At 35.2% G+C, this 15,210-nt stretch overlaps 1 protein-coding gene across 4 annotated transcripts in view; it reads left to right on the forward strand.

The window, feature by feature from the left end:
- Positions 1-15,210, forward strand: part of JAK2 (Janus kinase 2) — a 61,227-nt gene that overhangs the window by 32,355 nt on the left and 13,662 nt on the right. For all 4 annotated transcript variants that reach the window (XM_026083636.1, XM_026083635.1, XM_026083637.1 and 1 more), the window contains 11 exons: positions 930-1,041; positions 2,722-2,908; positions 4,378-4,505; positions 5,004-5,138; positions 6,648-6,735; positions 8,749-8,876; positions 9,665-9,803; positions 11,114-11,265; positions 12,341-12,491; positions 13,207-13,343; positions 14,456-14,645. In XM_026083636.1, coding sequence (XP_025939421.1) covers positions 930-1,041; positions 2,722-2,908; positions 4,378-4,505; positions 5,004-5,138; positions 6,648-6,735; positions 8,749-8,876; positions 9,665-9,803; positions 11,114-11,265; positions 12,341-12,491; positions 13,207-13,343; positions 14,456-14,645 — 1,547 coding nt within the window. The remainder of the gene's footprint in view (positions 1-929; positions 1,042-2,721; positions 2,909-4,377; positions 4,506-5,003; positions 5,139-6,647; positions 6,736-8,748; positions 8,877-9,664; positions 9,804-11,113; positions 11,266-12,340; positions 12,492-13,206; positions 13,344-14,455; positions 14,646-15,210) is intronic.

Consider the following 15,210-nt stretch of genomic DNA (forward strand, 5'->3'; position numbering starts at 1 on the left):
AATTTGGTACCTGTATTGATTTTTAACAGTTGATATAGTATTGTTTATTGTTTGCAGAAGGACAAATGCTGAGTTTAGCAGTGCTTTAATAAGGCAGAATAAAATGGCTATTTTCTTCAGCCTGTAGAAAGCTTGGAGGCTTTCCTGATGTATGCAAGAGAGTCACCCTATCTTGCATAAAACTAGCACTGTCCTACTCAGTAGATCTTTCTGGAAATTTCCCAGTGACAGAAAGATGACAGGTGCTACAATCCTCAGAAGAGATGAAGGAGGAGAAGGATGGAGACCAATACAAGTTTTATTACATTTCTTGCGTCTGGCAGACCCAGACTAATACCATATGTTGACTTTTATTTAGGGCTGCTGAGAAAGATGTGCAATGGGTCCAAATCTTTCCAGACCATTCTATTCCTTCTTACCGGAGCTAGACTGAAATAGTCAGTTAGCAAAGACACATTTAAGGGAAAATTAGTTTTTGTAGTAATAAATGATGGAAGAAATTTTATTTCGACTCCTCTTTCTTTTTAGCCCTTTCCCTTGCTAAACTGGTCATTCCCTTCACCCCCTCATTTTGCTAATTTTAGCTTGTTTGAGGCAGCTTTATTGCAGTTTCTTCCATGATGGAAGTTGAAAGTCATATCTTAAGCCTAGAGAAATATATTTCTTTTAGACTTTAAGGTTTCTCATGAAATGGGTAATTGTGGTGTTTTCAGTATTAAAAATTTTTAATATGCTTCTCTCTGTATAAGCAGCTACTCTGAATATTGTAAAACAAAGGGACCCAAAAATTGACTTAAATGAAATTCTAAAGAACCGAGAACTTTATCATCAGCATATTAGACATCTGATAATAGCGTGTGTTAGTCAATCTCTGATGTTGTTGGGTTTTGAAATTATGCAGTATTAAATATTTTTTCTTTTTGTTATAGCATGGACTTTGCTATCAGTAAACTGAAGAAAGCAGGTAATCAGACTGGCTTCTATGTTCTTCGCTGCAGTCCTAAAGATTTTAAAAAATACTTCCTCACCTTTGCCATAGAGGTTGGTATTCTGCCTTGGATAGTATCTGCATAATCTTTGTTGCGTTATAATAGTGAGCAGAAGCTGTTACAGCAAATTATTCTGAGTTTTCTCTTCAGAATGTTCATCTCATTCTATAGTTACTTGTGTCAGGTTGGTGAACTTTCCTGATCCTGCGATAAGCATATTCATGGTCTCTGTACGGTCAGCAATCACAAATGATAGATACCCCACACACCTTGGAGACCAAGAGAATTGGCAGGGAGAGAGCTTGAGAGTTCTGGGAAGGCTGAAATGGTCCTCGGAGATGACGTAGTTTTTTGGTGGTGATGGCTTTTTAGTTTTGTTTTTTGTTGTTGTTTGTTCTTTTTTTTAACAGACTGAGGCTTGGTTAGACTGGGTATACAGTTAGCTCTGTTGGTGATCTGTCAGTGTCTCTCCAGGTCCTCCTTGGTTTTGGGAGGGTTTCTGGGAGTCTTTTTGTTTGTTTTTTCTTTTCCCTAACAGTGCGGGGCCAGACAGATTATATGGCAGCTATTATATCAGCACAGATCTGTTGGACATATGATGTTACCTACAATGGAAGCCACACTTGAAATGCCTGCAATTCTTATGCTGCTAAAGAGTCAGATTTACTTCTGCTCTGTGCAGTATTGCTGTTACATAATTACATGGTCTTGTTCCATGAACAGATTTTTTTTTTTTTTTTTAAATTAGCAGAGCTGCTTTGGGAGTTCATAAGTAGGGAAGGTAATATGGGGGTTTTCTTGTCGTTTTGCAGCAAGCTAGCAAATACTGCTAAATACTGTCAGACATATGCATATCTCTGAAAACAATAAAAAACGTTGGTGTGTGGATGAAGAAGCAAATGGCCATTTTGAGATCAGTTTCATTTAAAATTTATGTCCAGTCAATAAAACGTACTTGAAAGGGATTTTTTTAGACTAAGAGATCATTCTCTGAGTTTCAAAAGTCTGAGTATCCAGACTAAGCTAAGCCTGCCATTAATTGACATTGCCAAATTTCTTATTGTTCTGATTATTTCTGGGCAAGCAATTAAAAGGCTTTTGAGATTCAAAGTTTGTTGGAACATTTTGCACATTGTTAATATGAAGGCACATGAAAGCAGTGTTAAGAGGTCCTTTTGTTTAGAAAAGGCCAGTGTGATCTTTTCAAGATTCATAATAAAAAAAATTCAGTGCATAATGAGAATCTGTGCTTAGAAACAAGGTGCTTAGAACTGTAGACAACAGAAAAATAGAAACAGCTGAGATCTCCAAATGCCTGTCAGAAGAGCTTAACCTGCATCAATGCCATTTCTAACAGGGATTCAGTTTGAGCATTTGGGTTATTACTTCCAGCAAAATTTTATTTTAATATTGTTTTTTTTTTAGGGTGAAGCAACTTTCATTACTAGTTTACTAGATTACTAGATCCATTCTCTGCTTTGAAGTCTCCATGGTTGGAGATTTGGTAACATTTGTTTTTCTTAGTGTCAGCGTACTAATTCCTTTAATGGGAATAGTATCTTATTTTCTTACAATCCGTATTGCATAGTGAGACCAAAAAAGCAAATTATGGTAACATACTGCTGAAGGATTTTCTGTTTAATAAGTGGAGTGCTCTGTATTCAAAAAATGTTTTTTAAATAGTAAATATCTTCTAAATAGTAAATATTTCCTTTTAATGAAAAATCTGCAGCGTGAAAATGCCACTGATTATAAGCACTGCTTAATTACAAAAAATGAGAATGGAGAATATAATCTTAGTGGAACCAAAAGAAGTTTTGGTAATCTTAAGGATCTGTTGACCTGTTACCAGACAGAAACTGTCCGTTCAGACAGCATAATTTTCCAGTTTATCAAATGCTGTCCTCCAAAACCAAAAGGTAAGAGATGGTAACTTGTTTCTAAACATGTGTGTCAAACTTTTAGCTTGAGGATTTAAAAATGCATCAATAGATTAAATGACTCTCAGGGAGGTAGATATGTATGTTTGTATGGGCTGTTGGTTGGTTGGTTTTTTGCACTAACCTATTTGACCATCTTGATCATAGTTTTCAGTCCTAGTGGCTGCCAGATTTTACTTGGTTAGGAGATGGTCTTGCAGAAAGAATTGTGGGAGCTGTAACAGTTTTATATTAGAAGTAAAACTGGTTTCTTAATAGCATCAGATTGTGTGCAGTAGCATTTCTTCTTCAACCAAGTGTTGCTGTGTCTTGAAAAGGACACAGCTGCTAAATATATCACTTCCCACTAGGTAGTTCCATAAGCAATGGAACCAACAATGCCAGGTTTCCAGTGAATTTGTTTCATTGTTGCTTGACATCTTGGCTCAGTTATGCCAAGGCTAGAATGTGATTTTAACCCTTATTTAACACTGAAAAGCATACATGGAATAGAATGCCTGCTGGAGAAGTGGATTTTCTGAAATCCCACCAGACTTGCATTTATGTTAAAGATTTTCCCTAGTTCAGATATTTATACTCTCTTTCTCCCGTATGCGTTCTAGTAATGAATGTCTGCCCTCTTTTTCTTACGGTGAATATTAGTCTCTCTCTTTATCTCTGAGTCTGTATTTAAACAAAAACTCAAGAGCACAGAATATTTGCTACATGTCTTTACCTCTTTCAAATTTGATTGAAGTTAGCCAGTGGATTCAAAAGTTTAGAAGAGAATTGACAAGTAAATGTATGTGCATGTTACAGAGAATAATTGCAAACCTTATTTCCATGGAAATCAAACAATAATATATGCATCTGAATTATAAAGTACTGAATAAGTATAATCACACATGCATGCACACATTTACCTACAAATGTGTATCTGTCAGCTTTGCTCCACGCCCTGGAGAGCCATTTTTCAAGATTACTCAAAGAATAATTATTCTGGTAAATATAAGGCAATGAGGATCACTAAAGTGCTGCCATGGACAAAAATACTTACAAGTTCTAGAGAGGCATAGAGGTACAAGTGTCTGTGTCAGAAAGATTTCATAATATAAAATAAGAAGATGACTTACATGCCTTTTTTCCACTCCTGATCATTATTTGAAATACAGCAAAAGTTAAGATATGAAAGGAGGCTGGGGTATTTTCAGAATGTGCTTGTCAAAAACAGGCATACTAAGAAACACAAAATAGCTGAGTGAACCTGAATCTTTTTGCTGATTAGAAGAATTAAGATTTTGAATTTGTTTAACAGACCTTTGAAATATTGTGTGACCTTTTGAATGAATTGGTCTTCGTACGATATCCTCTTTTTTTCTTATTAATAATTCTATTGAAATAATATTGTTATAGTTTTATATTTTGCAGCTTTATTTTCTTTTCTTCTCCCCATTCTCTTTTCTTCCCAGATAAATCAAATCTCCTGGTTTTCAGAAGCAATAGTGTTTCTGATGTACCTTCATCGCCTACGCTACAGAGACACAATAATGTCAACCAGATGGTCTTTCACAAAATCCGGAATGAGGATTTGATATTTGTAAGTCCTTTAGTTGCATCTTCCACTGCAAGTGGTTGGTTTGATATATATTAAGTTATAAGAGTATTTTAAGTATATACTAAGTTTTTATCTGAAGTAAGAAATTTTGCTGTAATCCTTCCTTGTGAGAAAGACTTGTGAGACTTGTGAGAGGGAAATTTTTTTTAAACTTTCCTATAATACAGATAGTCTTTTTTTTTCCTCTTATAAAAAATGTTCTTTTGACTGCAATAGCAATTGTTTTCTCTATGCCTACAGATGTCTAAATACCTCTCAGTAATAGTAGCTTCCTCCTCTCTAGCTCTTGCAGTAGTTTATTCCCTGAGATCCACAAGAAGTCAAGGAAAGATTTATACTTTCTGGTGTAGTTGCTTCCCAGTCCTATCAGTCTGACTCAAGATGTGTGTTAGTGGTGAAATTTTGCATGTGCTTGTTTAGGGTGAAAGTTTGAGATCTTTCCCAGACCAGGCAGAGATTTCTGATTTTTCTGTCTTTTAGGAAGAGAGTCTTGGACAGGGCACATTTACTAAGATTTTCAAAGGTATAAGGAAAGAAGTGGGAGACTATGGCCAGCTCCATCAAACTGAAGTTCTTTTAAAGGTGCTGGATAAAGTTCACAGAAACTACTCTGAGGTTGGTATGATTGTTGGATGCTGTATAATATTTGTCCATCATATATAGAACATTAATTTTTCTTACAGTGAACAACTTGGAGTATTTGTTATAYAGTAGAGGACTGTTCAGAACAGAGTTTATTCTTGGCCTCATGATACTGAGAGGATAGGTTTGGGACTGGCTCTGGAAAGTACACTTATGTACTTTATTTTTCCCCATCTCTCAGGGTGTTCTGAGCTGCCCACTGAGAGACCATGCAGGCAGCACAAGAGAGACATTTTGACCACAGACCTCTCTTCCAATAAGTCTGTTATATACAGATGAAGTACCAACATTTCTGAACAATTACTTTCTGTTGCCTATCTGCCTTTTTTTGTAATCATATTAATTCTCCAATGAAATAAACATTTCAAATCAAGTCATAAAAAATCAGAAGCGTGTATATATGAGAAACGCTTGCTGTATGTACAATCATTCATACGCTATTAGGCCTTTCAGTGTTTGAGTGAAGCTGTGAGCAAACCAGAAAGACCCTTCTGCAGAAACCAAACCACTGTTAACATAATTGAGCCTAAGCTTAAGTATGTGAAAATTTAAGTTTAAAAATGTTAACAGGATATGGTAATTTTTAATGTATTATGCAACTTTATATGGCTATTTATTATCTATTTTGATTATATAGTTGTATTAAATTCCTATGTAACCTAGAAGACTTTGCAGCAAGCCAAGAGAACCAATCTATTGTTTAGTGGACTTTTCAACTATTTAAAAAGTGTACTAAAACGTTAGCAAAAAAGGAAAAGACGTTTCTGATAGCTAATATTTACAAGCTATGAGGACATACACTTCAGACATTTCAAAAATAATAAAGAAACTAAAGAACACCTTGAATTTTTAATTTTAATAAGGTGAGTAATGTACTTGTATTCTAAAGTTAGGTGAAGATCTGTTGACCCCGAGAATACAGAAATGTAAATACAATCAATTAGAGGAAAATTACCTAATTTTAATTTTGTTTTAGTGGGGGAGTAATCTATACAAAAAATGTAGTTAGAAAGGCCACTGAAAAGGATCAGGAGCAACTAAAGTAATAAAAGCATCTGAAACTTTCCTGACAAAGTGGGGTAAGGTCTACAGTGTTGGATGAGTGATGTAATACTTCTTATCTTTAACTTAATAATTTTGTATAAATGAATAAATTTGAAACTGAGTAATGTATCATGAGTTTGTCTACTGTCTACTTTCCTTAGTTGGCATGGAAGAAAAGATTCTCTTTGAAGTGTGGAGTTGCACCTGCCTGCAGGAAAAGAGATTGCTAACTTCTCTGGAGTATGCATTATCAGTTAATTCAAAAAAAAAAAAAAAAAAAGTTTTTCCACAAATAAGCAATATAGTTTGTATTACACAGGATCTTTGCAATGAGATGCAAATTGAAGTGCTTTTAAAAATGAACATTTTGTTAGAGATCATTTAATGTTTTTGGATTTTGTCTTCATTCCTACTTTTTCTCTCTTTCCTTCCTCATAGTCCTTCTTTGAGGCAGCAAGTATGATGAGCCAGCTTTCTTACAAGCATTTGGTATTAAATTATGGAGTCTGCGTTTGTGGAGAAGAAAGTAAGTAGAAGTAATTTATGTATACTAATTTTATACAGCTGTAATAAGAGTTTGCTCTTGGTTCTAAGAGAAGAAAAAAATCAACACCACAGCTGCTGGACACTTAATACATATTCCCATTGCAATAGCAAAAGTCTTGGTGTCTGAAACTGAATTGAAATGATTATGATAACAGAGAAAAAGGAGAACTTGTGTAAATATGAGTGTAAGTTTTACAAATGATTCACTGTCATATCTGTTCCATCTGAAAATCTGATTTACAAGAAGTTTTGCTAAGCTTCTGAAACTAGCTTTTGATACTCCAGAAAATTTCCCTCTCTACATTTTTATTAACTGTGGTCAACTAAAAGTAGAAGTGGTTGGCCACCCAAGAAAATCACCATTTGCTGTGGTCAGAAACACTTAACTGCTACCCCATACCCACGCACGTGCTGATTTTGTGAGAACAAACGTAGCTGTGGGAAGTTTGGTTTAGAGATGCAGTTCTGAAAACATGATGCCTGATTATTTCAACAAAACCTTTGCAAACATAAATAAAGGCAAAATTATTGCATTATCTTCAGAAGTAGAGTGCATTTATAACCTCTTGTAATGAAATTTTAATTTTGGACAGTTGATCTGTTCTTCCATGTATGCTGTCTTCAAATATACACTGCTGGAGCTTGCTTCAACAGTTTTTCTCCTCTTGCACTCTTTGGCACAAGTGCCAGTTTGCACAAAAGACATATTTTCTATGATTAGCATTTCATCACAAAAGGAATCATTTTACAGTAATTGTGTATAAGCATATTATGTTAAGGCATGCCCTGCATTTAGATAGAGGGAATCTGAACCTTTTTTTTCCATGGTAGCTGGAGGGAACTTTTTCTGTATCAGGAGTTGCTTCCATTAGGAGTTTGGAAAAGACGGAGCCATATTTGGTCAAGAACTTGTCATACCAGTTTCTTTGTAAATATGCCCACAAGTTGGTTTTCCTAGTTTATTCATGGTACCACAAGCATACACGTTCTAGGGACTGTATATAAAAATTCCAGATAGGTACAGTATATATATATTTTTAAGTTATCTGAGGATGGATACAGTTACTTAATTCTTCTTTGGAGCACAGTTGTCCACTGTAATCTATTTTATTTCTGAAGACAAAGGAGGTTTATTAAATCTACAGTTTTGTAAGTCGCGGTTATCAAAAAATGTGAAGAGTGGCTGTTCGACTTTCTAAAGTTTAGACAGTTTGTATACAGATTTGATGAAAATTGCTTCACATAATTGTGAAAAAATGTCTGTTAGTAATTCCAGTAATTTCCAGTGTCTTTAGAGTTTGAATGAGAAGTATTGCAATTTGAGTGTCTTGCAGCTGAAGGCAAGAATTCAGTCATATAATTTGAAATTGTGTATTGAAGCTGGTAGAAACTGTGCAGTGTTATGAAATGGACCTTGTTTCTTCTGTTATTCACTGGATGACTGCATGGAGGCATATGTCATATCAACATGTAAAACTTTTTAGTGCTACACAAGATAAGCTGTTACCAGCCCGTTTTCAAGAAAAGTGTCTGTTGTTTCAGCAAAACATCTTATTTTTCAATCAAAGTACAGACTGTAAGCAATTAAGAAGTGAATGACTGGAAATGGACTTATTCTGCATATTACATTGATATTGCTGTACACTACAGTGCTTATCATGAAGTCATTTATTGCACTTTTGGCATGAGGGTTGAAGGGTGTTAAGTAGATTTGTTAAGGATTAACCTATTTTGTAAAAGAAGSACTATTAAAAATCTAGTTTAGAAATGATTTTGTGTTTTTGAAGAAATTATGCAAACTCTTACACACTGAAGAAGTGTAAAGAACATGGAATGTTTGTGACAATATTCAGATGTGATATAGCTTTGAATTTATAAATGGCCCACAAAAAAGCACCACGAAGAGATGGGTATTACTAGAGTACTGTATCTGCCCTGAAATTCCATTTATTATTGTTGTTTTTAATTGTTACTCTTTCACATTTTAAATCAGATATCCTCGTACAGGAATATGTAAAATTTGGATCCTTGGACACATACTTGAAAAAGAACAAAAATGCTATCAATATCTTGTGGAAGTTGGAAGTAGCTAAACAGCTGGCATTAGCCATGCATTTTCTGGTAGGTAGTTTGTTCTTCAGTTCTGTTAATGGCTGGTTTCAAGTGTTTTGGGCTGTATTCAAGATTTTCAGGCTTATGCATCTAGAATGACTGGTCCCTTACTATTCTTCTTGAATTTGGGTGGGGAATTTGAAAATAGGGTGGGCATATACGAGGTAAGGTTAGTGGATAGCCCAAGGACAGACCATTGTACCTTACACAAAGTGCACTTGAATTTTTCCATTGTCTTTCAGTGCTTTGTTTATTGTGAAATAAAACCCATTTTCGATCTAAAAATTCTTTTTCTTTGTTTGTTTGCTTTCCCAAGAAGTGGTAGCTAACCAAGTAGTATCTAACTGCTGGGAGGGAAAAATATTCTACTATTCAAACTGCTAGTACTTTTTGTGCTTCAGGCCCCAATATTCTCTATTCTGTCCATTTAATTTAGCGTAAAGGCCGTTATTTGAGACAAGATATGTGATTAGATGAAACTTCCTTTTAACAGAGTTTGACTCTTCTTATGTTCATTTTACATGGATCAGAGCAATAGATCAGTATTCACCCAAGTTAACGACATTCATTAAAGAGTTTTAAACCCAAAACTTAGATAGTTAACATGAATCAAAACTTCTTGAAACACTAACTCTGTGAGAGGAACTGTTGAAATATCTATGCAATTTGATCAACTTAGTCTTTTATCATTTTCTTTACTGATGTTTCTTTCATGCTGTGAAGTATTGGTTTCAAAATACCTCTTCAGTTTTAAGATGTTTTTGTCTGTGTGTAAAAGCTGCATTTCTGTTCATCAGGAGGATAAAGGCCTTGTTCATGGGAATGTCTGTGCAAAAAACATCTTGCTTATCAGAGAAGAAGACAGGAGGTCTGGAAGCCTTCCTTTCATAAAACTTAGTGATCCTGGCATCAGTATTACAGTTTTGCCAAAAGACAGTAAGTCTTTGTATCATCTTTTTTGTCTAATGCTTCTGGCTTTAAAATAAGTTGTTTTTTTTCTGATCACCATCTGATATACTTCTGTTATAGTAAGTTCCTTCTCACTTCTTTCGCTTTAAAATGACCTCTGAAGTCCTAGTCAGCCATTTTGAGCATATCCTGTTTATCATCAAATAGCTACAGTAAATAAAGGCACATTCTCCATTCTATGGCATTTCTTTCCTGCTGTTGTCATTGTAAATAGCTTTCTTTCACTGGTGGTACTATTAGTATGCTCTAAAGTACTATCCTGTTATTGGTCAAGATTAAACTGTTGTGTTTTGTAGTTTGGAGAAGCCTTCAGAGTTTAAAGTAAAAGCACTTTTGAAAATGCTGCCTGACAGTTCAAAATTATCTCTAGTGCATCTCACGATGAATAGCTGAAATCATTAATGATGCTAAAAATACTGGGATATCGTTTTTGCTGTTGAGGCTGTTCTGTTGCTTTTATAAACAGCAAAATTAACTCAGACTAAAAGAGGTGTTCAATGTGTGCAACATTCATATGCTAATGAAATTGATGGGACCATATTACTCTTTGTCTTCTCTTTTAAATAATTTTGGAAAAATGAAAATACGGTATACTTGATGAGTTTATACATGCTGAAAGAAATAATGCATCTAAGAAGCTATAAGCAGTGCCATACCATATTTTCCAGTAAGCTGTTTAAGATCCCTTTTAAAATTAAAAGACTCCATTAATCTTTCTAAGATCTGATTTTAAAATACTCTAAATCTAAATAGGTATGATATAATATTTAACTTGTTACTACAATCAATAGCAAAAGATTTCACAGTCAGGGTGAAATTCATTTTTATTGCTCCGTTACATTACTTTGCCATTATATAATGTCCAATATATCAACCACTAACAAAGTACTTTTGACTTTTCACCATCTAGTTCCTTTGTGGTAGCTTCTAAACTTGATAACATCAGGGAAAGTATTAAAGTTAAAGGAAAAGTGTGATGTGGAAATGAGGTGAAGGCAGCTTTATAGCATTGGTCACATTTTACAACAAAACTAATGGTCCCATATTCTAATTTATAAATACTATTTTGGTAGATATTCTGTAGCATTTTCTAGCCAAGAACAGAAATTTGGAAAGGTATTCAAAATGCATTAAAATATTAAAGATCTGTGCATAATCAAAATATTTTTACTAAATCAAACATGTTATAGAACTTTTTAAGTAAATCTAACATGTTACAGAACTTTCTGTTGTCATTACTGATCTTAACATGATATTTTGTTTGCATGATTGCACAGTTCTTCTTGAGAGAATACCATGGGTTCCACCTGAATGTGTTGAGAACCCAAAACAATTAAGCCTGGCCACAGACAAATGGAGTTTTGGCACTACATTATGGGAAATCTGCAGTGGAGGAGACAAGCCTCTCAGTGCACTGGATTCTCCAAGAGTAAGTATTACTGGATCTGCAGTCAAAACAGTTCTTTGGACACTTCCAACTTAAAACATCTGCTGTCACAACTATATTCATTAGCATGTGAAGTGCTGTGGCCTCTGACCACTGCAGCAAAACTATACTTTTACTGGTAGACAATGATCAGAAGTAATGGTTTGAGGTTTGTTTTATGTTGTTTGCTTTGACTTTTATGGGTACAAAGTACAGCTTTGCCAGTATATTTTGTCTGCATTTCTGTTGTTTTGTTGCAACTGTTACCACTATATAGCTAAACATGACATATTCCTAAAAATGTACATAACTTTTAATTGGCATTAATTTTCTAGTTACACTGAAATTGAGCATTGTAAATACTGTAATAGTTTGTGGTGCAGACAACACAAGTTCTATTTTAGCTAAACTAGAAGCGTTAATTTTGGCTCAACTAGGGGCAAAGGGGATACCATGTTTCATAAAAATATTTCTTGTATCTTTACCCTTTAGTTGGAAGCAAAGAGATTAATTCTCCTGCTAAATCTCCTAGAAGATTTGTAGTATTATTATTGTAATGCGACTGACAGCTGCTCCTCACAAAGCCCAATCTCATTTCTCTGGTGTCATGATCAGCTCTTAAAACAATAAACTCCTAGAATAGCTTCTAGGTCTAGGTAGATCTAGATGTTTCAGAAGATGCCCTCCTCTCTTCCACTAACTTGTATTCATTCATAATATGGATGAAGTTTTTATAATTAGAAGAGTTCAGCCAGCACACAGGTGGCTGTGGATAGACTTTTCTGCTGGATCCATCCCATTTAGGTTTTATTAAATTACCTGCAAAGGAGATACCATCTATGCTCATTATCTTTCTCTCTTTTCTTATCTTCCACTAGTAGCTGCCCAGGAATTTATGAGCTGATTAAATTATGCCAGTTGCCAACCTTGACTCATGACATAAATTGGTCAAATGTGCACGTTGGTGAGAAAACGAGTCTAGGCTGAGAGCTGTATTTCTTTTTGGCTGCTCTAGTCAGAACATTATGGCTACTGCAACTCTGCATAGTTGTATGCTAAAATGTCTCTTTAATCCCAGAAACTACAGTTTTATGAAGACAGACACCAGCTTCCTGCCCCCAACTGGACAGAACTAGCAAACCTTATAAACAACTGTATGGATTATGAGCCAGATTTCAGGCCTTCATTTAGAGCCATTATACGTGACTTGAATAGTTTGTTCACTCCAGGTGAGTCTGTGATAGGACAAGAATGCACTATAAAAAATAAACATGATCCCTCAGTTTGTTTTCATATGGTGCCTACCATTTTGATATACTGACCCAGCCACAGTCCACTGCCATAAATGTAAGTTAGTAAATAAGTGTACTGTGTTACTGCTTTTTAGTTTGTTGCTAAAAGAGAATTCATTAAAAGTTAGCATTATCATTCAAAGCTTGGCTTGATTCATGTCTATCCCAAAGGTTTTAGTTCGAGTCTCCTAACCAAGTATGTTATGTTTGTGACTGTCGTCTTTCTCTCAGTGCATAAAATAAATAGAGAGATGTCTGTCTTTTTTCTAAGTGGAAGACACACTCCGTTATCACAAGCCATTGTGGAGTTTGCATTTCTCCCCTTTGCAGTAGTGGAGTCATTGCACAATAGTTGCTATATTTGAAGTAGAATTGACCAGCAAAAAAAGCATATTTGGAAACTAAAGAAAGACTCAGTATGAGTCAAGACAAGTCATTTGGCTATTTTGTAATACTTCCTTGTTCTTATGGCCAAAAATAATTATACTGAAATTAAGGGGGTTGTTAATATTCTACTGTGCTCAGGATAYGCCTAGCAGAGGTAGAACATGCCAGCATTGTGATAAGTTTCTTCATTCTCCCATTTGCTTCTCTCTCTTTGCCTCCTGTTCCCTTTCTCCTCTATTCCCTCCCTCCTCCTATTCCCCCTCAGATTATGAGCTATTGACAGAAAGCGATATGTTGCCAAATATGAGAATTGGTACTCTTGGATTTTCTGGGGCATTTGAAGATCGGGACCCAACACAATTTGAAGAAAGACATCTTAAGTTTTTGCAGCAACTTGGCAAGGTAGGATGTTTTGAAATTCTCTAATTGCCAGGAAAGAACTATCATTTTCAGTAATCTTCTGATCACCCCTTATACACTATTTACACTGAACACTTCTGTTACAGAAATTAACAATTTCAGTTATATCTGGGCATTACATGCATTTCCTTTCAGATCTTTTTTTTATCAGTCTAATGACAGAATAGTGATAACTGATCTTTACAGTGAATCCAGTGACACTGAATGGCTAAAATTTTTTGTGTGATAAAATAATGCACAGTGCTATCTGACATAATCTGTTTTTATTCTTTGCACTTGATGTTTATTTAAAATTGTGCTAGTGGGGCTTTTTTTGTACATGGATATTCCAGGAAGTATAAATATGCAGTCCATGAAATCAAGAATGTCTCTATTTGGTAGGCCTTGAACATTTTAGGCTGTAGAAACCAGCATTTGGTGAAAAATTTTGCAAGTCTCTGCAGCCAGGCTGTACATAACACACCTAGACAGATGACCTGGTGCAGTTGACAAAACTTTACCTAAATGTCATTTTTATGGAATAGTTCACTACTCCAAGTAGGAGTGAAAATAAGCCTAAAAGCAGAGCAGCTGAAATATAGGATAGTTTATGAGGGAGAGGAACAAAACGATAGGTAAGAATGACAAAAAGGAAGATAAAGAAAATGGAGGAAGGGAAGAAGACAGAATAAAGAAACAAATAGGGGAGAAAAGCCCCCAAAAATAGAGGAGAACTAGGAGCTAGGAGCAGCCTAAATATAGCATATTTTGCAAATGCAGGAAAAAAGGCATATTCCATCTGGCAGTTCTGAAGTGGAAGGAAATTTGTGGAGATGGGGGCGAACATGAAGGGACGTCATCCCCTCTCCTTGCCCTCCTTTGCTCCAGTGCCATTTTGCTTCCTTTCAGTGAATGTGTTCCTTACTCTTGCGGAACTATTTCCTATGATCTGCCCTCTCTCTATCTCTCTGGGAAGTTTTATGGCTTTTCACTTAAATAAGTCTGTTCACATTAATGCTAATACAGTTAGCATTAAGGTAATATGTAAAAGCATTTAGATAGGAAAAAGTGGTGTGGGCTTGTTTTTAATTCAAGTATTTCTGTTTGTGATTTAGGGAAATTTTGGCAGTGTTGAGATGTGCAGGTATGACCCCCTACAGGATAATACTGGAGAGGTGGTGGCTGTGAAAAAGCTGCAACATAGCACAGAAGAGCACCTTAGAGACTTTGAAAGGGAAATTGAAATCCTGAAATCTCTGCAGCATGATAACATTGTTAAATACAAAGGAGTATGCTACAGTGCTGGTATGTGCTATATTGAGTACACCTTCATATATACACTTAAGGATGTACACTGAGAAACAGAGAGAAGTGTTTATGAAAGTCACTGACTTGTCCTAACTTTATCTGAACTTTAAGAGTACAAATCAAAAAAAGTAATCTCCATCATGCACTACTTCACAGTACAAGATGGACTTGATTTTATTCTGTCGGCTCATTGCATAATTTGATTGACTTAAGGGAAGTAACATTTTGAGTAGTTTCCCAGTGTCTTTATCTTAAAGTACAAAGAAGTCTTCCTGGAAAAGCTTTCGGGGTTAAGTAGGAAAATGTACCCATTTTGTAACTGTTATTGGTTTTTGCTCAGTATAATATCTCAAGGGTGGATATTACCACTTCTTGTACTGTCTGTATGATAAGAGACTTGACAGGAAAATGTTTCAGAAACTGATATGTTCGAGTAAATTGTTGACCCTGTTAAAGTTGATGAGTAAAAGCATGGTTTTACCAATTGTCTGTCTTTAAAAAGAAAAATCTTGTCTTCATAATCAGACTTAAGTTTTTAAAGATGGTAAAATTACAGACCCAT

This window comes from Apteryx rowi, unplaced genomic scaffold, assembly GCF_003343035.1.
Source record: "Apteryx rowi isolate R43461 unplaced genomic scaffold, aptRow1 scaffold_61, whole genome shotgun sequence".
Classification (NCBI taxonomy): domain Eukaryota; kingdom Metazoa; phylum Chordata; class Aves; order Apterygiformes; family Apterygidae; genus Apteryx; species Apteryx rowi.